A 22,709-nucleotide genomic window follows, 5' to 3' on the forward strand; every position below is an offset into this window, starting at 1 on the left:
TCCAGCCCACCTTATGGATATATATATTATCAATGCTTGTACCCTGTCCTGAACACTGTGTAGCACAGTTTTTCTGTTATTTATTGTTAAATAAATATCCATTTAAAATTTTATTTATATAAAGGCAGATCTGTGGTCCAGATGTGTTTCCAGGAATAGGGATATGAAGAATAGTAATGCCTTCCTACCCTCAAGAAGCTCGCAGTTGAATCAGGGGAGTCAGACATGTAATAATTGCTGTAAGAGAAAAAAATACTTTTACACATATTATTTCATTTAATTCAAATGATAAAGCTTTAATGTTGATATTCTTATCCTCCCCACTGAATTCAACAAAGAAGCTCAGGCTGTGAGAGTTTAGGAAACTTGCCCAAGATCACTCAGCTAATAAAGTGAGAGAGGCTGGCCAGCAACTCGGGTCCTTTCTCTTCCAGTGTTCCTGCTTCTGTTATTCTGTCTCTCACATCATGCTTTCTGTCTTATCTTGTCTACATCTTTGAACACTCAGTGGACAAAATAGCAGAGCAAAGCAGATAAGATGCTTTATTTTTCTTACCACTGGATAACTCTCTCTCTCTCTCTCTCTCATCCCCTTCCTCCTAGCTTTTGCTGATTTAATCTTCAAAAGCTTCTGTCATAGGCAGGGTATGTCACAAGCATGAATTGGAACCTAGTTCTTATGACTTTTTTTTTTTGGGCCGTGCTGTGCGACATGAAGGACTTCAGTTCCCCAACCAGGGATCAAACCTGTGCCCCCTGAAATGGAAGCGTGGAGTCTTAACCATTGGACTGCCAGGGAAGTCCCTTATGACTCTTAACTGAGTGATTTGTTTTGACTGCACACACAGTTTTCACTTGCCTTAAATTTTTGACTGCCAAGACAGCACAAATATCATTTGATGGAAGCACATGTAAATTCTTCTGGGATTAGGGTAGGGGAAAGATGATTTGACAAGCCTGAGGAATGTGCATATGCTACAGGATCCCAGCTCTGGGGAAGCTTTGCACACTGCGGGAGGCTGCTGAGAGTACACTTAGGAACCAGGACGGAAAACCACTTTACTCTTATTTTTAAAATATCTTTATTGGAGTATAATTGCTTTACAATGTTGGGTTAGTTTCTGCTGTATCACAAAGTGAATCAGCTATTCATATACATATATCCCCATATCTCCTCCCTCTTGCATCTCCCTCCCACCCTCACTAGCCCACCCCTCTAGGTGGTCACAAAGCACCGAGCTGATCTCCCTGTGCTATGCGGCTGCTTCCCACTAGCTATCTATTTTACATTTGGTAGTGTATATATGTCCATGCCACTCTCTCACTTCATCCCAGCTTACCCTTCCCTCTCCCCATGTCCTCAAGTCCATTCTCTACATCTGCATCTTTATTCCTCTCCTGCCCCTAGGTTCATCAGAACCACTTTTTTTTTTAGATTCCATATATATGTGTTAGCATACGGTATTTGTTTTTCTCTTTCTGACATACTTCACTCTGTATGACAGACTCTAGGTCCATCCACCTCACTACAAATAACTCAATTTCATTTTTTTAATGGCTGAGTAATATTCCATTGTATATATGCGCCACATCTTCTTTATCCATTCATCTGTCGATGGACACTTAGGTTGCTTGCATGTCCTGGCTATTGTAAATAGTGCTGCAATGAACATTGTGGTACATGTGTCTTTTTGAATTATGGTTTTCTCAGGGTATATGCCTAGTAGTGGGATTGCTGGGTCATACGGTAGTTCTATTTTTAGTTTTTTAAGGAACTTCCATACTGTTCTCCATAATGGTTGTATCAATTTACATTCCCACCAACAGTGCAAGAGGGTCCCCTTTTCTCCACACCCTCTCCACCATTTATTGTTTGTAGATTTTTTGATGATGGCCATTCTGACCTGTGTGATGTGATACTTTATTGTGGTAGGAAAACCACTTTACATGGCATGGTCTCTCCAGAACACTCCTCTGACAAAGCTTAACATTCTGCCAGCTGGTGAGGGAAAAATATTTAGAGGGTCCATATCCATTTTAACAAAACAAGTAATGAAGGGTGAATTTGGAAATGGTAGTTAATAAATTGATAATGGACATGCTATATTTTAAGATGTATTATATGAGGGGTCTAAATTTGTTATATATACTTTTACAACAAATAACTGGGTTTAAAAGCAATGTTCATGTTATATATGGACGTTTCAGTTTTGGATAAAAAGGAAAGGAATTTTAACAGATCCTTTTGATTTGATTATTATGAAAACATTCTTTTTTTTTTTTTTTTATGTTTCAGATCCATTTCCCTTTTCAGACCAATGAAAGCAAACTCTATAAGGACACAGAATGTGTTTCCTTTTTTTTTTTTTTAACATCTTTATTGGAGTATAATTGCTTTACAATGTTGTGTTAGTTGCTGCTTTATAACAAAGTGAATCAGCTATACATATACATACATCCCCACATCTCCTCCCTCTTGCGTCTCCCTCCCACTCTCCCTATCCCACCCTTCTAGGGGACACAAAGCACTGAGCTGATCTCCCTGTGCTATGTGGTTGCTTCCCACTAGCTATCTATTTTACATTTGGTAGTGTATATATGTTCATGCCACTCTCTCACTCCGTCCCAGCTTACCCTTCCCCCTCCCCATGTCCTCAAGTCCATTCTCTATGTCTGCATTTTCATTCCTGTCCTGCCCCTAGGTTCGTCAGAACTATTGTTTGTTTGTTTTTTTTACAGAATGTGTTTCTTTGACGTCTCTGACTTGTCTAGTTATTCGCATTTCTATCTCTGCACAATGAATAATGTAAAAGATCTTCTAGTCTTTCTCCACAGAGAATAATAGCTAATAATTGAGAGCTTGTAGGTTTATAAACACAGGATTTTATAACATTCTCTGTGATTTTTCAATTATATAAATTTTCATAAATTTTGAGAATTACCTAATATTTTGAATATTCTGCTCAAATTTTTGTATTTTTCATTTTTGGCTTTGAATATGGTAGAGAGTTCAATGCTATTATTGAGTTCTGTTACATATTAACATATCTGGATTGTTTCAGTCAGAGTAAATTAAAATATGCTAGGTGGCAGACAACTCCAAATTGCAGTGGCTTAACATAACAAGAGTTTGTTTCTCTAATTAAAAATCTACATGCAAAAAGATGAATACAGGCCCATACCTCACAGTGTACACAAAAATTAACTCAAATGGATCATAGACTTAAATGTAAGAGCTAAACCTATAAAACTTCCATAAAGAAACATAATAGAAAATCTTTGTGATCTTGGGTCAGGCAAAGAGTTCTTAGCTATAACATCAAAAGCATATGGCATTGAAAAAAGATCCATTGGACTTTATCAAAATTAAGAAACTTTTGTGCTTCAAAAGACACCATTAGAATATTACACAGCCATAAAAAGAAACGAAATTGAGTTATTTATAGTGAGGTGGATGGACCTAGAGTCTGTCATACAGAGTGAAATATGTCAGAAAGAGAAAAACAAATACTGTATGCTAACACATATATATGGAATCTAAAAAAATTTTTTTAAATGGTTCTGAAGAACCTAGGGGCAGGACAGGGATAAAGACGCAGACATAGAGAATGGACTTGAGGACACGGAGGGGGGAAGGGTAAGCTGGGACGAAGTGAGAGAGTGGCATGGACATATATACAGTACCAAATGTAAAACAGATAGCTAGTGGGAAGCAGCTGCATAGCACAGGGAGATCAGCTCTGTGCTTTGTGTCCACCTAAAGGGGTGGGATAGCGAGGGTGGAGGGAGACACAAGAGGGAGGAGATATGGGGATATATGTATACATATAGCTGATTCACTCTGTTATAAAGCAGAAACTAACACACCATTGTAAAGCAATTATACTCCAATAAAGGTGTTAAAAAAAAAGTGGTTAAAAGATTTGAATATATGCTTCACCAAACAAGATATAAGAATGGCTAATAAGCACATGAAAAGATGCTTAACATCATTAGCCATTAGGGAAACACAGATTGAAACCATGAAGAGAAACCACTTCACTCCCACTGGAGTCAGTAAAATAAAAAAGATAGACAATAACAAGTATTGGTGAGGATGTGGAGAAATCGGAACCCTCTCTCATTGCTTACACTTTGGAAAACACTTTGGCAGTATATTAAAAGATTAAACATAAACTTACCATACAATGCAGCAATTCCACTTCTAGGAATCTATCCAAGAAAGGTAAAAACAAGTATCTACACAAGACTTGTACACAAATGTTCATAGCAGCATTATTCATAATAGCCCCAAACTGGAAACAATCCAAATGTGCATCAACTGGTGAATGGATAAACAAAATATGGCACGTTCATACAATGGAGTACTATTCAGCAATAAAAAGGAAAGAACTAGAGACACATGGTACAACATGCATGAATCTCAAAAACATTGTACTGAGTGAAGGAAGTCAGACCAAAAGACTACATACTGTGTGAGTCCATTTATATGAAATGGCCAGAAAAGGCAATTCTATAGAGACAGATAGATTGCCTGGGTTTGCAAGTCAGAACAAGGATTGATTGCAAACGGGCATAATGAATTCTTTAGGGTGATGGAAACGTCCTAAAACTGGATAGTGGTGATGGTTGAACAACTTTAGTCTCTGCTTGTTGTCGTTTAGGGACCCAAAGTGACAGATGTTCTATCTCAACACACGCTTCCATGATCATCACAGCAAGGGGGAGGGGAATGTGCCACTGCCTCTTAAAGATTTTTCCAGAAAGTGATTCATTTCCTCTTCCATTCTATTGGTAAAAGCGAGTTACATGGCCATGTCTAACTTCAAGGGTGCAAAAGAGTGCAGTTTTACTCTGTGTTTGGAACAAAGGAGAACCAGAATTTTTGTGAATAACCCTTATGACTATCACAGAAGTACAAAATAAAGGGTACAGTTTACTCTGACTGGAGTTATTTTGCTTTGTATTTCTGAAGGGTTTGACGTTTGTTTCTTCTTAAGGTTCTAATCCATTGCATGTTGCTTAGTTAACAGAAATTTCTTTTTTTTAAAATAATCATCATAATGTATATATTTTTCTTAAAAATTTTATTTTATTTTTTATACAGCTGGTTCTTATTAGTTATCTAGTTTATACATATTAGTGTATATATGTCAATCCCAATCTCCCAATTAATCCGCCCACCCCCAATTTCCCCCCTTCGTGTCCATACGTTTTTTCTCTATAACTGTGTTTCTATTTCTGCCTTGCAAACTGGTTCATCTGTACTATTTTTCTAGGTTCCACATATATGCGTTAATATACGGTATTTGTTTTTCTCTTTCTGACTTACTTCACTCTGTAAAAATATATATATTCAAAAATTTTTAAATTTATTTTTGGCTGTTTTGGGTCTTCATTGTTGCACGCGGGCTTTCTCCAGTTGTGGTGAGCGGGGCTACCCTTCGTTGCGGTGCGTGGGCTTCTCATTGCGGTGGCTTCTCCTGTTGCGGAGTACGGGTTCTAGGAGCACGGGCTTCAGTAGTTGTGGCTTGCGGGCTCTAGAGCACAGGCTCAGTAGTTGTGGCGCACGGGCTTAGTTGCTCCGCAGCATGTGGGATCTTCCCGGACCAGGGCTCAAACCCGTGTCCCCTGCATTGTCAGGCAGATTCTTAACCACTGTGTCACCAGGGAAGTCCCCAGAAATTCCTAAGACCACAGATACAGGAATTTTTTTTACTGTGCCTCCCTCAGTGCCCTTGATTCCCTGAGCACCTGGCTTCCTTAAATTAAATGATTGCACTTTTGTACTTACGTGTTTACATAGGGAAATGGAAGCTTTTTTTTTTTTTTAATTTCAAAAAGACAGGCATCATTGACTTCTCTAATGTATAAGAAATTAGAACAATTTCGTGTGGCTAAAGAAGCCAAAAGTTATACCAGTAAGTGGAAATTATAGGAAGGCATATTGTACATCTATACAAGGAATAACTTTGTAGTTATTAGTGTTTGTGAAATTGCAATGACTGCCTCTGAGGTATTGAACCACTGTAGATGTTGAAGCTGAGGGTTGCTGACCACTTCAGAGAAATGTTGAGGAGAATTTAGACCAAATGTTCTCGAAAACTGATATTCTGTAACTAGGCTTAGATGCACAGCAAATATACCTGTTTGCGTAATATCTTTATCCATTTTTGGACTGCATCTACTTTTTTTAAAGTTAAACTCTACTCAACCAAAAAGTGTGAAGGGCATTGAAGATACATTTTTGAGAAACTATCTTATCACAGAGTTCAAAATGAAACTTGAAAGGTAGCAGATAGACTGATGCTGTCTTCTTAAACAGACTGAAAAACATGGTACTAATTATCCCTGTGATGTAATATGACACAAAATATAAAATGATTTTTAAAATATTTTGACAAAGTTATAAACAAAGGTTCCTCATGTGGCTACTAAGAGGAGCTGGGTTTTATCTAAGTAGAAGTCACAGAGACAAGCATGCACTCTCTGTCACTTGGAACCTCTGTCGGCAGCAGAATACTGGCAGGCTAAGGGTCTGCCCTAGTACGAAAAAGTTCTGTATTCGTAAAATAAACCACTTTGCACGAAATTATTCTCAGATTTCATCACAATTAGTAAGGATGTGCAAAGCAAATAAACAGAGAAACCTTTCATCGTCAGGGAAAAAAAGTCCGAAAATCTTCTATATAAGCAGCTTCTGATAGGAAGGAATTTGGGGCTGGACAATAATCGCCGAACAAAATATAATTCTGACATCCAGGGTCTCTTCCCCGCTGAATGAAATTCGAACAGCAGGTCTCAGCGTGAAGATAAGAGATTTTCTCCACAGAAAGGATACTGGCAAGGCAAGACGTAGCGAGCACCGTCCCATTTCTCAGGAACAGAACATGCAGTGTGAAAGTTGGACACAAGCGTTCCTCTGCAACACAAACAGCAGCAGGACAGCCTACACTCCCAAGCTCAGCGTTCACTATTGTGTTAGCGCCGACGGCGGAAGGACTTAGCCCCACCGCAAAGTTAAAGAGTCCTTCTTTGTTCAGCTCCGACGGCGGACTCAGGGCGCGGTGTTCTTCCGCGCTCACCACGCAGTCTCCGCCCCCTCGCGGCTCTGGAGAGCTGCCATTCGGCCCCGGAGTCTTTCTGCGCTCCCACAATGCACCGGCAGTCCGCGGGAAACCAAAATGGCGAAGGGTTGTAGCGAAGTGGGCTGTGTTTGAGGCCGCTGTAAGAACGCTCACTCTACCCCCCCAACCTTCGTCCCCAGGACCTCGGTTTGTGCGTGTGTATGTGCGGGGTGCCCGGTGGGGCGGGTGCCCGGTAAGTGCTCGGACTCGCAGGGGAAGCGCCCACGGGGTCGTGATTGGTTGTTTTTTCCTGTATGAAGCGGTTGGCACCACTGAAGTGACCGAATGAGGTGAGAGACCTTGGCCTGGGAACCAGGCTCTTCCGGAGGAGGTGGAGGGGGTGGGGAGGAGGAAGAAAGGAAGCAAGTATAAAAGGGAAAGATGGAGGCTCGAGGTGGGGGTGGGGGCTCCAGTGTACGTATGGGGGTGCCTTGCATATATGTATATGTTGAAAAGAATGGATGGAAAGGAGTAGTCAGTTGGGTGTTGGAGAAAATAGGGACTAAAGGAGCGAGCAGGGCGTTGGGGAAGTCGGTTGGAGGAACGAGATGAAACGTTGAGACGGGGAAGCTGTGTTTGGAGGGGCAGGAAGGAACCTGGGGGCGGGAGACGGTTGGAGGGGCAGGATGAACCTGGTGATGTGGGGGTGGGGAACCGAGGGGAGGAGCCGTTAGGAAACGGGGACTGAGGGAGATGGGGGGGACCAGAGTGCAGGGGTTGCCTGGGACCTTAGGGGCCGCAAAGGGAAGTAGCAGCTTGAAACGGGAGGGTGGTGGAATTGTATGGAATTGGAGTATGGGGGTAGAGTAGAAGGGCAGGATGGAGTAGGAGGATAAGGGGAACACTAAGTAGAACATGAGAGCAAACCCTGAAAGCTTAAGGGGAAGAAGTGGAAGGGAAAGTGTGAGATGGGGGAGAGGTACCTTATATTCGGAGCCCACCAAAAATTTGAGACAGTTTTCTTTTTAATTAAATCTAACTCGTATGCCTGCTTGGATGTAGATTTGTATTATTGTATTCATTTTTACAATTGAGGTACTTACGGTTGAAGGGATTTTAACTGATTTGCCAAGATTTCTTAACATGTTTTAGTAGTGCCAGAACTCTCAACTATGTGTTTTACAGTCTGGCGTCTTGGTTGCTAGAATTTTTCTTTGGAAGCAGCTAGAGGGAACAGATGGATTTATCGGGGTGATTTGACGAACTGTGAGGGTTCCTGAACAATGGGTGAAGGGATATGGAATGCTATTCTATTCTTTAAAACATTTAACTTTGGTTAAAGATAGAACCCATTTACTAATACAAATATATAAACCTAGGTAGGCCCGTGTATAACCTAAGAAAGCACCATGTGAGGTCAGTATAGAACTAGAAATATGTAAATAGTGCCTGATTTAATTTGACTCCAGATGCTCCGGTAGTAGTAACTTTCTCCTTCAGATTGATTCCAGGTGACCCTTCTGTACACTTTGCCTATAGGCTGGTTTCAATTTCCATGTTTTCATTCTCCCTTGAGAATTTCTTTTTTGAGCAGTGGATTGCAAAGACAGTGAATTTAAAAGTATTTAATGTGGGTAAAATAAAATGTACTTAAATTATTGAGTGACCTTTTCAGAGGTTTGAAATGCTTTCAATGGAGCCATTTTGACGAACAGCTTTAAATGCCCAGTAGTTTTGGCAAGGAAAGAGCTGACTTTAAATGTCTTTTCTATTCTTGATATTTGGAATGTTATTCACACTCCAAGCATTTGTAGTGATAGCTTGCAAAGGGAATACAAGGTGAAACTTCTTGTTTTTTTAGGTTCCTAATATAAAAATCTATTTGAATTCATATTTTAAATTTGCTCGCCTTCATTTTTTTTTAAGTGCTAAAAATATTCTAAAGTATTTGAATTAAGAGTGCACCTGTTTCCTGATAACTGCATATTCATGTCAATGGGCATTAACGGAAATCTATACCTATCATGATGAAATGCACACACAATTTTAGAACTAGAAGTATAGAAATCATCTGGTTAAACTTTTTTTCTAGATGAAGCAAAATATATTTAATTATGCTTTTAATTATGCCTGTTACCTCAAAGCTCAGTTAGGAAAGGGATTTTATCCTGTGTATTTTGCTGTGGGTCATAAGTTCTTTGATGTCATGGATTATAAATATACCTTTTCGTTAGATCTTTGACTGAAAGGATAATTTGCTTTATTTATATTTCAGCATAATCTTTACATCTGACTTTAGGAAACTGGCAGTATAGTGATAATCTATTTTAACAGATGGGGAAATTTGCCTGTGAGCAGTTGCCATGGCCAACATCTGTAGCTTGGTGGTTCTGAAAGTAAAATTTAACTTCAGCTTTAGTTAGTCTAAACTTCCATGAATGATACTCCTTGGTTGATATTTTTATGCTTTGTTTCCCCTGTTTTTCAAGATTTGTTTCTTGCAGCAAAATACAGTATAACAATCCTAAATTGGAATATGGTAGTTTCTCTTTGGATGTTTTTTATGTATTCGAGTAGTGTTGTCCAATAGAACTTTCTGCAATGATGGCAGTTATCTATATCTGCTGTATCCAGTATGATAGCCATAGGCCAATGTGGCGTTGAACACGACAAATGTAACTGGTGAGGCTGATAATTGAATTTAAAATTTAATTTATTTCATTAAAATTAAAATTTAAATGGCCATATGTGGCTGCTGTATTGGACAGCATAGTATTATTGCATCCATTTATTAGGCATTGTCACACCTATCAACCATGGAAACCACAGGAACTAAGGAACTGTCTTTGAACTAAGGAGATTCAGAACTATCTTTGAACTAGGGAGAGTCAAATTCTCTTTGTACGTTTTTAAGATGAAGTAATCTTCATTTTTGCCACACATCATGTCTTCTGTTATTTCTCTGTTTTCATATAACATTGCAAAAGAATAATGAAGGTATCAACGTCTCTGGTCTTTTTAAGATGTAAGATTCTTTTTCCTTTGTCAAAAACAACAAAAATGGATTTTAGGAAAATTAGTTTACCTTGCTATTTAAAAAAATTTATTTTGTTATTTTTACACATAAAATTTCAAGCACGTACAAAGTGAACAGAAGTATAATGAACTGTTTTGTATCCGTGCTTGTTTCATCTGTACTTCTACCCCCTCCCCACTCCTTTGTTTTTATTATTTTTTAAAGTTTTTTGAGGGAAAATTTATACATCTTGCAGATCTTTTTTTTTTTTTTTTTGTTACATTTTATCTCTCTTTTCCGCTGGGCTGTGAGCTCCTTTATTTATTTATTTATTTATGGCTGTGTTGGGTCTTCGTTTCTGTGCGAGGGCTTTCTCTAGTTGTGGCAAGCGGGGGCCACTCTTCATCGCGGTGCGCGGGCCTCTCACTCTCGCGGCCTCTCTGGTTGCGGAGCACAGGCTCCAGACGCGCAGGCTCAGTAGTTGTGGTGCACGGGCCTAGTTGCTCCTTGGCATGTGGGATCTTCCCAGACCAGGGCTCGAACCCGTGTCCCCTGCATTGGCAGGCAGATTCTCAACCACTGCGCCACCAGGGAAGCCCTCCATCTTGCAGATCTTAAATCTACACTTTTAATAATAGCTTAATTGAGATATAATGCATGTATTATATTTATATATACATAACTCACATGTATATACCCTTTTAAGTTATAATTCAGTGCTTTTTAGTATATTCAGAGTTGTGCAACCGTCACCATTATCTAATTTCAGAGCATTTTATTACTCCAGAATGAAAGTCTGTATCCATTAGTAGTCACTCTCCATTCCTCCCTACCCCGGACAACCACTAATCTACTTTCTGTGTTTATATTTTGCCTGTCTTGGACATTTCATATGAATGGACTCATACATTTTTGTGGCCTTTTGTGTTTGGCTTCTTTCACCTAGCATAATGTTTTCAGAGTACATCCATGTTGTAGCACGTATCAGTATTTCCTTTTTATGGCTAAAATATATTTAATTGTATGTACATACTATATTTTGTTTATTCATTCATCAGTTGATTGACATTGTTTATTTCCCACTTTTTGGCTATTATGAATAATGCTACTATAAACATAACATGTACAGGGTTTGTATGGACACATGCTTCCATTTCTCTTGGATACGTAGCTAGGAGTGGAATTGCTGGGTCAGGTGATACCTCTGTGTTTAACGTTTTGAGGAAATGCCAAGCCATTTTCCAAAGACCCTGCACCCTTTTACAGCCTCACCAGCAACTATGAGGGTTCCAGTTTCTCCACATCCTTGCTTGTACGTGTCTGTCTTTTTGATTATAATCATCCTAGTGGGTGTGCAGTGGTATCTCATCATGGTTTTGCTTTGCATTACCCCGATGGCTAATGTTGTTGAGCATGTTTTAAACCCTGTAGTTATTGGCCTGTTGTATACCTTCTTTGAAGAACTGTCTATTCAGGTCCTTTGCCTATTTAAAAACAAATTGGATTATTTCTCTTTTTACTGAGAGTTGTAAGCATTCTTTGTATATTTTGGATACAAGTCCCTTATCAGATGTGTGATGTGCAATTATTTTCTCCTGTGGATTGTCTTTTCACTTGATGGTGTCCTTTGAAGCACAGAAGATTTTAATTTTGATGAAGTTTAATTTATCCCTTTTTCTTTTTTTGCTTGTGCTTTTGATGTCATATCTAAGAAACCATTGCCTAATTCCAGTATGGTTTTGACAAATGGATATAACTCTGTTTCTCATAAGCCTATCATGGTGTAGAATACTTCTCTCTAGGAAGCTCACATGTAGCCTTTTTCAGTCTTCTCTCTCCCTAATTACTGTTCACTTTAATTTTGAATAGAACTTTATATAATGGAATCATTCAGTATGCATATCTGTTAAAATTTTTGTTTCATGAAACTAGAACTGCAGTCTTAGCTTGAAAAATCCCATTATGCAAAGGATATTGTAGTAGTGGCTTAAGAATCTTACATTATGTGGTGACAATCCTAACCAGTACTTTGTGTAACATGAAGGTTTTTTTTAATGGCTTATGAAGACAGTTCTCTTATTTTGAATGGATAAAACTGAGCAGGGACTTAATGAGTATTTACTTCCAAATGTTGCCTAAGATGAGGATTTAAAAATTAAGGGCACAGGGCAATGTGAGGGATCCTTGTGATGATGGAAATATTGGTATCTTGGTATCAAATATTTTTGGTTGTGATATTATTCTGTAGTATAAAATGCTACATCAAAGATGCTTCCACTTGGTAAGAGTTACATGGAATTTATTATTCCTTACACTGCATATAAGTCTACAATTATCTCAAACTAAAATGTTTGATTAAAAAATAAAAATTAGGGGGACAAAAGTGGACCAAAGCAGGCATAGCAAGAACAGGTCAAATTGGTTTGGTTTCGGTCAGTCAGGTTCTAAAAACAAACTGAAGATGCGCGTTTGTTTTTCTCTACCCTTACTAGTGAAGTTTACATTGCAGAAAAAGCTCCCACAATTTTTTTAAGTTGTAGTGGGGGGTGGAGTGGAAAGACACAGGTGTCTACTGGAAAGTACTGAATGTATACTCAGAAGATTGGGGTCTTTGTTTAATCTGCTAGATCCGCAGCAGTTTTAGTTTCTTTACCTGTAAAATGGGAATGTTACCCACATGTGTTATTCACAGGATTGTTGGGAGGGTCAAGAAGGAAAATAAAGGAGAAAGCACTTTATAAACTCTAGGTGCAGTGTAATTGGTTAGTATTATTTTCCAGAATCTTTTCCCAGAAGAGTTGTTGTATAGAACAAGAGAATCAGGTATACCTGTAATGAAACCTATGCACTAAAAACATCCTCTACAACTTTTCTCTCCAGATGATGAGTATGTCTAACACTGAATGAATAAATTATTTTGCCCTGTTCATAATTATGACTTCAGACATGTTAACTAAACTGCCATGTACACTGTTGAGTATATAATATATTTAGAAGTGTTACTGAACCAGATGTTGAATTTTTTAAAACCATATTTAGTTAAAATTTGAAAATACTGGCCCTTGGTGTTTTGGGATGACCAGTGCTGATAGATCTAATTGAGGTAAGATAAGCACCCATAGAGCTATCAATAAAAAACCGAAAAACCAAAACAAACAAGACCAGTTTCTTAGAACTCATACCCTAGAGATTCTGATTTGAGAGATTTGGTGCAGGCTTTTATATACGTTTGTGTTTAAAATTTTTTCCCACTTGATTTTGTTTTGCAGCCAGGGTTAAGAAGTACTAAATTTTGTTCTAGGGTCAAGTTTAGAAACTTACCACTTCTTATTAAAACATTACTAAGAGCTATACAAAGGAAAGACTAATAATAGGCATGTTTTTCACACTTGAAATGAAAAAGAAAAATATTTTAGTAGTGTTTCCATCACACTCATTTAAAATCTTTTAAATAAGTGGTTAATAAATTAGTTAATGGAACTTTGTAGTCTGGGAACCTTGTGAACCTGTTAAATGTTTTATAAAATTGCATTTAGGTATTGTGAGGTAGAGAATTCTCCTTTCGGGGAAGCATTTAAACAGAGGCTAGATGATCATCTTATTTAGGGATATTATAAGGAGGGATTTTTTTTTTTTTTTTTCATTAGCTAGGAAGTAGATGACCTTCTAGGAACTTTCTAAAACTAAAATAAGTTTCTAGATTATAATGAAAACAATGGGCACTGTTTTTCCTTTAGGTTGATGAGAATTGTCGAGGGGGATAGAATTCTTCCCCAAGTCAAGTTTCTCCTGAATGTCCTCTTTTCTATTTTTTCAGTCTTTTCCACTTTATGTCTAAATTCACCTCTTAGATTTTTCTTTTTCAAAAACAGGCTGCAGAATATGATGTTTTTCAATTTTTTTTCAAGAGTTTTATTGCTGTTCATTAGAGAGGAACAAACAAAAAGTGGTTATTTGCAAAGATTAAAAATTTAGAATGTCCTTACAGAATTCACTAGTGCAGTGATTCTCAAATTTTTTAGTCTTAGGACCCCTTTACAGTCTTAATTCTTGAGGATCCCAAGAACTTTTACATGGGTTATCTATTAATATTTACTGATTATAAATTAAAACTAAGAAAATTTAAAAATGAGAATACAGGGCTTCCCTGGTGGCGCAGTGGTTGAGAATCTGCCTGCCAATGCAGGGGACACGGGTTTGAGCCCTGGTCTGGGAAGATCCCACATGCTGTGGAGCAACTAGGCCCGTGAGCCACAACTACTGAGACTGCGCATCTGGAGCCTGTGCTCCGCAACAAGAGAGGCCGCGATAGTCAGAGGCCCGCGCACCGCGATGAAGAGTGGCCCCCGCTTGCTGCAACTGGAGAAAGCCCTCGCGCAGAAATGAAGACCCAACACAGCCAAAAATTAAAAAAATAAATAATAATAATAAAAAAAGAAGGTCGTTACTATTGAAAAAAAAAATGAGAATACATATGTGTACACCCCATTAATCTTAAGAGTGAAATCATCACATATCATTTAGTCCCTGGAAAATTCCACTCTACAGTTCTGGGAGAATGAGTGAAAAAGGCACATAATGTCTTAATATTATTTTGAAACTAGCTAGGACTTTGTAGAGCTCATAGATCCCCAGGTACCATACCTTGAGACCTGCTTCTTCAGTCTACTCTTTCTTTAGGGAGTTAGGGTGGTTTTATGCATTGCAGGGTGTTTAGCATTCCTGGCTTCTCTCCTTAAGCAGATTTTTGTCTCTTCTTGGAAAAAATTCGAGGCTCTCAAACATGAACTGCTTCAGGACAGGAATAAAGACGCAGACGTAGAGAATGGACTTGAGGACACGGGGAGGGGGAAGGGTAAGCTGGGACAAAGTGAGAGAGTAGCATTGACATATATACACTACCAAATGTAAAATAGATAGCTAGTGGAAGCAGCTGCATAGCACAGGGAGATCAGCAAAGGGAGATCAGCTCCATGCTTTGTGACCACCTAGAGGGGTGGGATAGTGAGGGTGGGAGGGAGACGCAAGAGGAAGGGGATATGGGGATGTATGTATATGAATAGCTGATTCACTTTGTTATGCAGCAGAAACTAACACAATATTGTAAAGCAATTATACTCCAATAAAGATGTTAAAAAAAAAAAAAAAACCCCACCATGAACTGCTTCAACTTCCTATCTTCACATCTACCAACTTAACTATAAATGTACCCAACCTCACATCAGAAGAAATGTACCTTCTTTGATTCAAGACTGGTCTTTCCCTTAAAGATTCAGTTTCTCTGACTTGTGTTTTCAGTTATCTTTTGATATTCTCCTTTCATATTAGAAACATGGTCAAGACTTTTCATACTTAAAAACAGAAAAAGCCATTCACCTTAACCTTGTATCCTTATCCAGATGTTTGTAGCCCTCTCTCCTTTATGTAGCCAAGCTCTTTGAAAAAATAGTTTCAACTTCAGCTCTTATTTAAACTTTTATTAATAAAGATATATATATCATACACTCACTGTAGAAAATTTAAATATTAAAAAACTTTGAAAAGTAATCTATATCACTCAGCTACCAAAAGTGCCTTTTTTAGTCTCATTGCCGCCTTTTTTTTTTTTTTAATAAATTTATTTTTGGCTACACTGGGTCTTCTCTGCTGCGCGTGGCCGGCGAGTGGGGGCTACTCTTCGTTGCGGTGCGCGGGCTTCTCATTGCGGTGGCTTCTCTTGTTGAGGAGCACAGGCTCCAGTAGTTGTGGCATGCGGGCTCCAGAGCGCAGCCTCAGCAGTTGTGGTGCATGGGCTTAGTTACTCCACGTCATTGCCTTCTTTTTAAGCATATTTTTCACTTATGCTAAACACTTTAAAATTTCCTTTAGTGGGGTAATGCATGTAGTTGACTAAAATTACCAGTATAGAAACAGAAGGATTTAAATGAACAGTTACAGTCTTCAGGCCTCCTGAGTCCTGCTTTGAGACGGAATTATTTTAAGCGTTGTATTCCTTTGTTCTGCTCATTGTCTCCATAATGCTAAGTGATACTTTTATACTACTATTTGATTTACTCACTTTAGACATTTTGCTGTATAAAGACATAAAGATTCTGCTGTGATAAAGATTCAGTTCACTTATGCCCTACATTTCTTTTCTTTTCCCCTTTCCAATTTTTTGGGTTTTCTACTAGTTAGTTCCTTAACTTTAAACTTAAACCTTTTTTCATATCCCATCAGTTTTGGACTTTATTCCTCCACCTCGTAAGGCAAGTATTATTAAACTCCCTTTCTTTGCCTTGGTTTCTCTTCCTCCTTCCACTGCTCAATTTTGTCATTTTCACATTGCTTTTCTGTTTTAAATTTTGATAACATTTAATATTCTCTTCTTAGCCATCATTATCTGTCTTGTTTATAGTTGATTCTAAAGATTGAAGATTAATAAGCAGCTTTTATATCATCTTGACCAAGTAAATATTATCGTCTGCTGTGCCGGATAGAACCATGATTACTGTTCCTTTCTTGTAACACTTTTTTCCCTTAAAATTTCTAACACTTTTTTATGTTTTCTCTGCCTTTGTCTTATCTGTAAATTTTTCTGGTGTCTTAAACTGTCTTAAACTGTCTAGTTTGTTAATTCTCCTTTTTCCTCAAACACCACTCTTTGGAACCTTTTTTTTTTTTTCTTTCTTTTTCTGGTCCAGACTAGTTGTGCTCTAGATTTTTTTCATGGCTGCCATTGTGGGGATTCTCTCTGTTGCTCTCTTGGGTTGGGTGCACTGTTTCCTGCATCCCATGTTTTTTCTTTCTTGGGGGATATTTCCTCACTTTACTAGAGCCAAATCCTCAAATCTTGGTTTAAGATCTTAACATTTATTTTATATGCCTTCATTTTTTTCAAATTTGGTTCGGTTGATTGGGATTCTAGTTTGAACTTTATTTTTCTTCACAATTTTGAGGCAGTCCATTATCTTCTAGAATCTTAACTCTAATTCTGATTCTCATTCTTTTGTAGGTAACTTGATTTTTCTCTTCGGAAGTATTGAGTCTTCTGTTTTCAGTGTTACGCAATTTCATGCAAATTTAGGGTTTTTGAAAATCAGTACTTTGAAAGTCCTATCATTTTGAAGATTTTTGTCTCTTTTCAACCTTGGGAAATTTTCTTTTATTATTATTTTAAAAATAATATTCCCTCACACCTGTTAGATTGGCTGTTACCAAAAAGGCAAGAAATAACAAGTGTTGGTGAAGATGTAGAGAAAAGGAATCCTTGGGCACTGTTGGTAGGAATGTAAATTGGTGCAGCCACTATGAAAAACAGTATGGTGTTCCCTCAAAAAATTAAAAATAGGACTACCATATGATCCAGCAGTTCCATTTCTGGGTATTTATTTCAAGAAAACGGAAACACTAACTCGAAAAGATACCCAGTTGACCTAGAATGACACAGGTTTGAAGTGTGCGGATTCACCTTTATGTGGATTTTTTTCCACAAATATAGTACCTGTATTTTCATTTTACAGGTCTTTAAATTAACTAAGTGTGGGGGGAAAGTTTGTGTTTGATTAGAGATCACAATATGTGGAATCAAAAGAACTAGGATTTGGTTATGATTCTATCCAAGACTATTTCAGCTTCCTGACCTTGGGTGAGTCATTTATCAGTTCCTTTGTTTTTGAGGCAGAGATAGCAGCACTCAGATTTTGACTGTGCATTGTGGTGGGGGTTGGGGGTTGGTTGGTGCGCCTAACCTCCTACTTGTTCAAGGGTCAACTGTATATACCTCCCATGTTCATTGCAGCATTATTTATAATAGCAAAGACCTGGAGGCAACCTGAGTGTCTATTGGTGGATGAATGGATAAAGAAAATGAGGTAGGGATGTGTATGTGTGTGTGTCATGGAATATTATTCAGCCATAAAAAAGAATGAGATATTGCAGTTTGTGACAACATGGTGACTGGACCTTAAGGGCATTATGCTAAGTAAAATAAGTCAGACAGAGAAAGACAAATACTGTATGATCTCACTTATATGTGGAATCTAAAACAAGAACAACAACCAAAAAACCCAAGCTCAGATACAGAGAACAGATTGGTGGTTGCCAGAGTTGTGGGCTGTGGGTGTGGGTTGGACAAAATGGGTGAAGGGGGTCAACAGGTACAAACTTCCAGTTATAAAATAAAGTTATGGGGATGTAATGTACAGCATAGTGACTGTAGATAGTAATACTCTATTGTGTATTTGAAAGTTGAGTAGATCTTAAAAGTCTCATACAGGAGAAAAAATTGTAACTGGTAACTGGTGTTAACTAGACTTATTGCTAACTGATGTTAACTAGACTTTTTTTTTTTTTTTTTAAACATTTTTTTTCTACTTTATTTTATTTATTTATTTATTTTTGGCTGTGTTGGGTCTTCAGTTCGTGCGAGGGCTTTCTCTGGTTACGGCAAGTGGGGGCCACTCTTCATCGCGATACGGGGACCGCTCTTCATCGCGATACGGGGACCGCTCTTCATCGCGGTGCGCGGGCCTTTCACTATCGCGGCCCCTCCCGTTGCGGGGCACAGGCTCCAGACGCGCAGGCTCAGCAGCTGTGGCTCACGGGCCCAGCTGCTCCGCGGCATGTGGGATCTTCCCAGACCAGGGCTCGAACCCGTGTCCCCTGCATTAGCAGGCAGATTCTCAACCACTGCGCCACCAGGGAAGCCCTAACTAGACTTTTGTTGTTATTTCACAATATATTTAAATATCAAATCATATTGTATCCAGGAAACTAATATAGTGTATGTCAATTGTATCTCAATGTAAAATAAATATTAACTAGTAACTAGTAAAAATAAACAGGTGCTGTGGAAATATATTTCTAGATATGGAAAGATGTTTCAAATACACTGTTAAATTGTAAAAAAAAAGAAAAGAAAAAGAGCATGTTATGAGCAGTATGCAAAGTAGACCTACTTTTTAGAGATGAGAATATACACGTGGATCAAAAAAATTTTTTTGGTTCTGTGCATTGTCTCTTTGTTGAAGGCCTCTTTTCTTTTATATTCTCCATTTCCTTGACCATTTACCCTCCCCCCCCCCCGCCCCCCAATAATCTGGGGATATTTTCATTGACTTATTTTTCCAGTTCAATTAAAGATTTTTTTAAATCATATTTTTAATTTCAGGAGCTCATTCTTGGATTCTGATTGTTCCTTTTTTACATCATCATGTTTTCAATGTTTGGATGCAACATATCCTTAATTTTTTTCTATGTATATTAATTAGACTTTATTTGTTTATTTATTTGTTTATTTTGGCTGCAGCTTACAGTATCTTAGTTCCCTGACCAAGGATGGAACCCAGGGCCCTGGCAGTGAAAGTGCTGAGTCCTAACTACTGGACTGCCAGGGAATTCCCATAGACTTTATTTTTTAAGTTCTCTGTTCCTGGATTGTTTCCTTTGTAATCTGTTTTCTTGGGCTTTGTCTTTTATATTGTAATTTTTCAATATTATTAAATCAGGAGGCAATACATGCTTGGGTACCTGGCACGGCAGGGTTTAATTCATGATGAAATGTGGGTAGCTAGCTCCCTTCTGCTTCCCATGTGCCAGAATGTGAAAGGCATTGGGACACCAACCCTCATTCACCCTTCTTAGTTCTTTTCAGGCACTCTCCTTGTGAGTTGAACCCTCACTTTTTTTTTTCTTTTCCTTCCTTTGCTCCCAAAGCCAGCAGCTGGTCATACCAGTGATGGTTAGATGTAGAGGAGGCAGCCACTTCTTGAGATGCTGCTCAAGAATGGTGACATCTCAGGAACATGGGGAGGTATATTTAAAAATAGTCCCTTCGGGCTTCCCTGGTGGCACAGTGGTTAGGAATCCACCTGCCAATGCAGGGGACACGGGTTCGTGCCCCGGTCCAGGAAGATCCCACATGCCGCGGAGCGGCTAGGCCCGTGAGCCACAACTACTGAGCCTGTGCGTCTGGAGCCTGTGCTCCGTAATGGGAGAGGCCGCGACGGTGAGAGGCCCCCGCTCGCCGCAACTGGAGAAAGCCCTTGCACAGAAACTAAGACCCAACACATCCAAAAAAAAAAAAAAAAAAGTCCCTTCCTCCCCTCAGTAAAAGGGGGAAGGGGAGTAGAAATGAAAGGAAAGAGAACTAACTAATGCTGTAGTGCAGCGGTCCTGAACCTTTTTAGCACCAGGGACCGGTTTCGTGGAAGACAATTTTTCCACGGACCAGGGTGGGTGGGTGGGGGCATGGTTTCGGGATGATTCAAGCGCATTACATTTAATGTGCACTTTATTTCTATTATTATTACATTGTAGTATATAATGAAATAATTATACAAGTCACCATAATGCAGAGTGGGAGCCTTGAGCTTGTTTTCCTGCAACTAGATGGTCCCATGTGGGGGTGATGGGAGACAGTGACACCCGAAGTGTGTTGCTTCTGTCCGTTCTACTCTGTAATCTTGTTTTGGTTGCTGTCACTGCAGAAAACCCTGCTTCACAAAGATAGGATGTTGGAAATGGAAGCAGGCTTTTCATTGTTTTTGTGGCAGTCTCAGGATATTCCGCCTTGAACATATGGAGATTTGAAGTTGTCTCAAACATACTTTTAAGGCCACCGTCATTTGCGATCTCAGGCAGTCAATCCTCTTTTAGCACGGACAAAGTTGATTCACCCGACTTATTCACAAATGGGTCGCGGATCCATTCCTTCCCAGCTTGGGGGTCTTTTGTGGTTGGGAAGCAATGCTCAGACTCTTTTGAAAGCTGAGAGAGGTGATCATGCACCAGCTGGGAGAAAGAAGGCCCTGATTCAGTCTCTTTCAAAATCTCTGCTAATGTTTGAAACATGTCAAAAATCCCAGTGTTCACTTGTTGCCCCCATAATTCCAGTTTGGCTTTGAATGCAGCCACTTTATTTGCCAACCTGAACACAGTTGTTTTCCCTTGAAGTGACAGATTGAGTTCGTTGAGCAGGTTGAATATGTCACACAAGTAAGCAAGTTTTGCGACCCATTGTGTGTCACTGAAATGTGCTGCCAGTGGTGACTGTTTTTCTAAAAGAAATCTCTGGAGCAGCTCTCATAACTCAGAAACTCTGGCCAGTGATCTACGTTTAGAAAGACATCTCACTTCTGTGTGTAAGAGAAGACGTGTGTGCTCTGCGTCCATCTCCTCACAGAGCTGCGTGAACAGACGTGAATTAAGGGCATGTGCTTTAATGTGGTTGATAATTTTAATCAGATCCTGTAAAACGTTAAATTCAGGTGACGTTTTTCGGCTAGCCAGCACTTCTCTGGATGACACAGTGCGTAGACTCACATTCAGAAGTGACCTCTTCGACCCAAGTAGTGAAACCAGAAAGCCGTCCAGTCGTGGCAGCCGCTCTGTCCGTGCATATACCGACACAAAATGACCAATTGAGTTTTCTTGATATGTAATCATTCAAAGACTTGAATAGTTCTGCAGCTGGTGTTGGTTGGCAACAAAAGCGCACATAACATATCCTCATGCACATCCTCCTGAAAAATATATCGAACGAAAACATGCATTGTTGCCTTGTTGTCAACATCGGTAGACTCATCAACCTGGATTGTGTACCATGGTGATTCGTTAATCCTCTAACAATTGTGCCTCAATGTTCTCTGCTGTTTTGTCAATTCATCTAGTTATGGTGCTAGCTGAAAGAGGAACACGTGCCACCTTTTGAACTGCAGCCTCTCCTAAAAGTTCACAACAAATGTCCTTAGCAGCAGGCAAGATCCACTCTTCACGAATGGTAAAGGGCTTCTTAGCTTTAGCAATGCAGTTAGCCACTAAGAATGATGTTCACAGTGCAGACACATTTGATGAAGTGGTGGCCTTCAATAATTGCTTCTGTTCTTCGTGTTTACGTTTTTTTGTTTAGAAAAACTCCAAAGGCTTGTCTTTTAATGCAGGGTGCTTGGTCTGCATGTGGCAAAGCAGTTTTGAAGGTTTCATGGCTTCGTTGGATAGCCGGTTGCCACATATTATACAAAGCGGGCTTGGAGAATGTGAATCACCTGTTGCAATGAACCCATAATTTTAGTAGCATTCTTGGTATTTTCTTTTAAATGCAGCTTTCTTTTTGTTGGCAGTCTTAGAGTCTTTTGCTGTCTCATCATCGGGTCTTCCCCCTTTTCAAAGAAGCTCTCCAGCAACGTTTGTTTTTTACTCATTTTGGCTAGGGTTAGCCTGTGGGCTTACCAAAACTGTGACTGAGCAAGTGCGCAGTGCAGGAAAGAGGGGCGGACGGAAGTGGTAAATAAAACAATGGGCGGGCCATGTGCAGACTAAAATAAGTGTCGGATTCTGACTTAAAGCCTGCCACCAGGTGCAGCTGTACAATTGAAGTACATCAACTCACTATAAAGCCTGCCACCAGATGCAGCTTAATTGTCACTTGCCACTCACTGATAGGGTTTTGATTTGAGTCTGCAAGCAATTGATTTATTATGGTCTCTGTGCAGTCAGACCTCTCTGCTAATGATAATCTGTATTTGCAGCTGCTCCCCAGCACTAGCATCACCACCTCAGCTCCACCTCAGATCATCAGGCATTAGATTCTCATAGGGAGCACGTAACCTAGATCCCTCGCGTGCGCATTTCACAGTAGGGTTCGT

General features: G+C 39.2%; 1 protein-coding gene across 8 annotated transcripts in view; it reads left to right on the forward strand.

Annotated features, from left to right (window-relative positions):
* Positions 1–7,157: 7,157 nt before the first annotated feature.
* MTF2 (metal response element binding transcription factor 2) overlaps positions 7,158–22,709 on the forward strand; it is a 79,837-nt gene continuing 64,285 nt past the window's right edge. For all 8 annotated transcript variants that reach the window (XR_009009294.1, XM_057553302.1, XM_057553307.1 and 5 more), the window contains exon 1: positions 7,158–7,417. Coding sequence is in view for 3 of the 8 variants with exons in the window: in XM_057553302.1 (XP_057409285.1) it covers positions 7,413–7,417 (5 nt within the window). In the remaining 5 variants the exon portion in view is untranslated. The remainder of the gene's footprint in view (positions 7,418–22,709) is intronic.

This window comes from Balaenoptera acutorostrata, chromosome 1, assembly GCF_949987535.1.
Source record: "Balaenoptera acutorostrata chromosome 1, mBalAcu1.1, whole genome shotgun sequence".
Lineage (NCBI taxonomy): Eukaryota > Metazoa > Chordata > Mammalia > Artiodactyla > Balaenopteridae > Balaenoptera > Balaenoptera acutorostrata.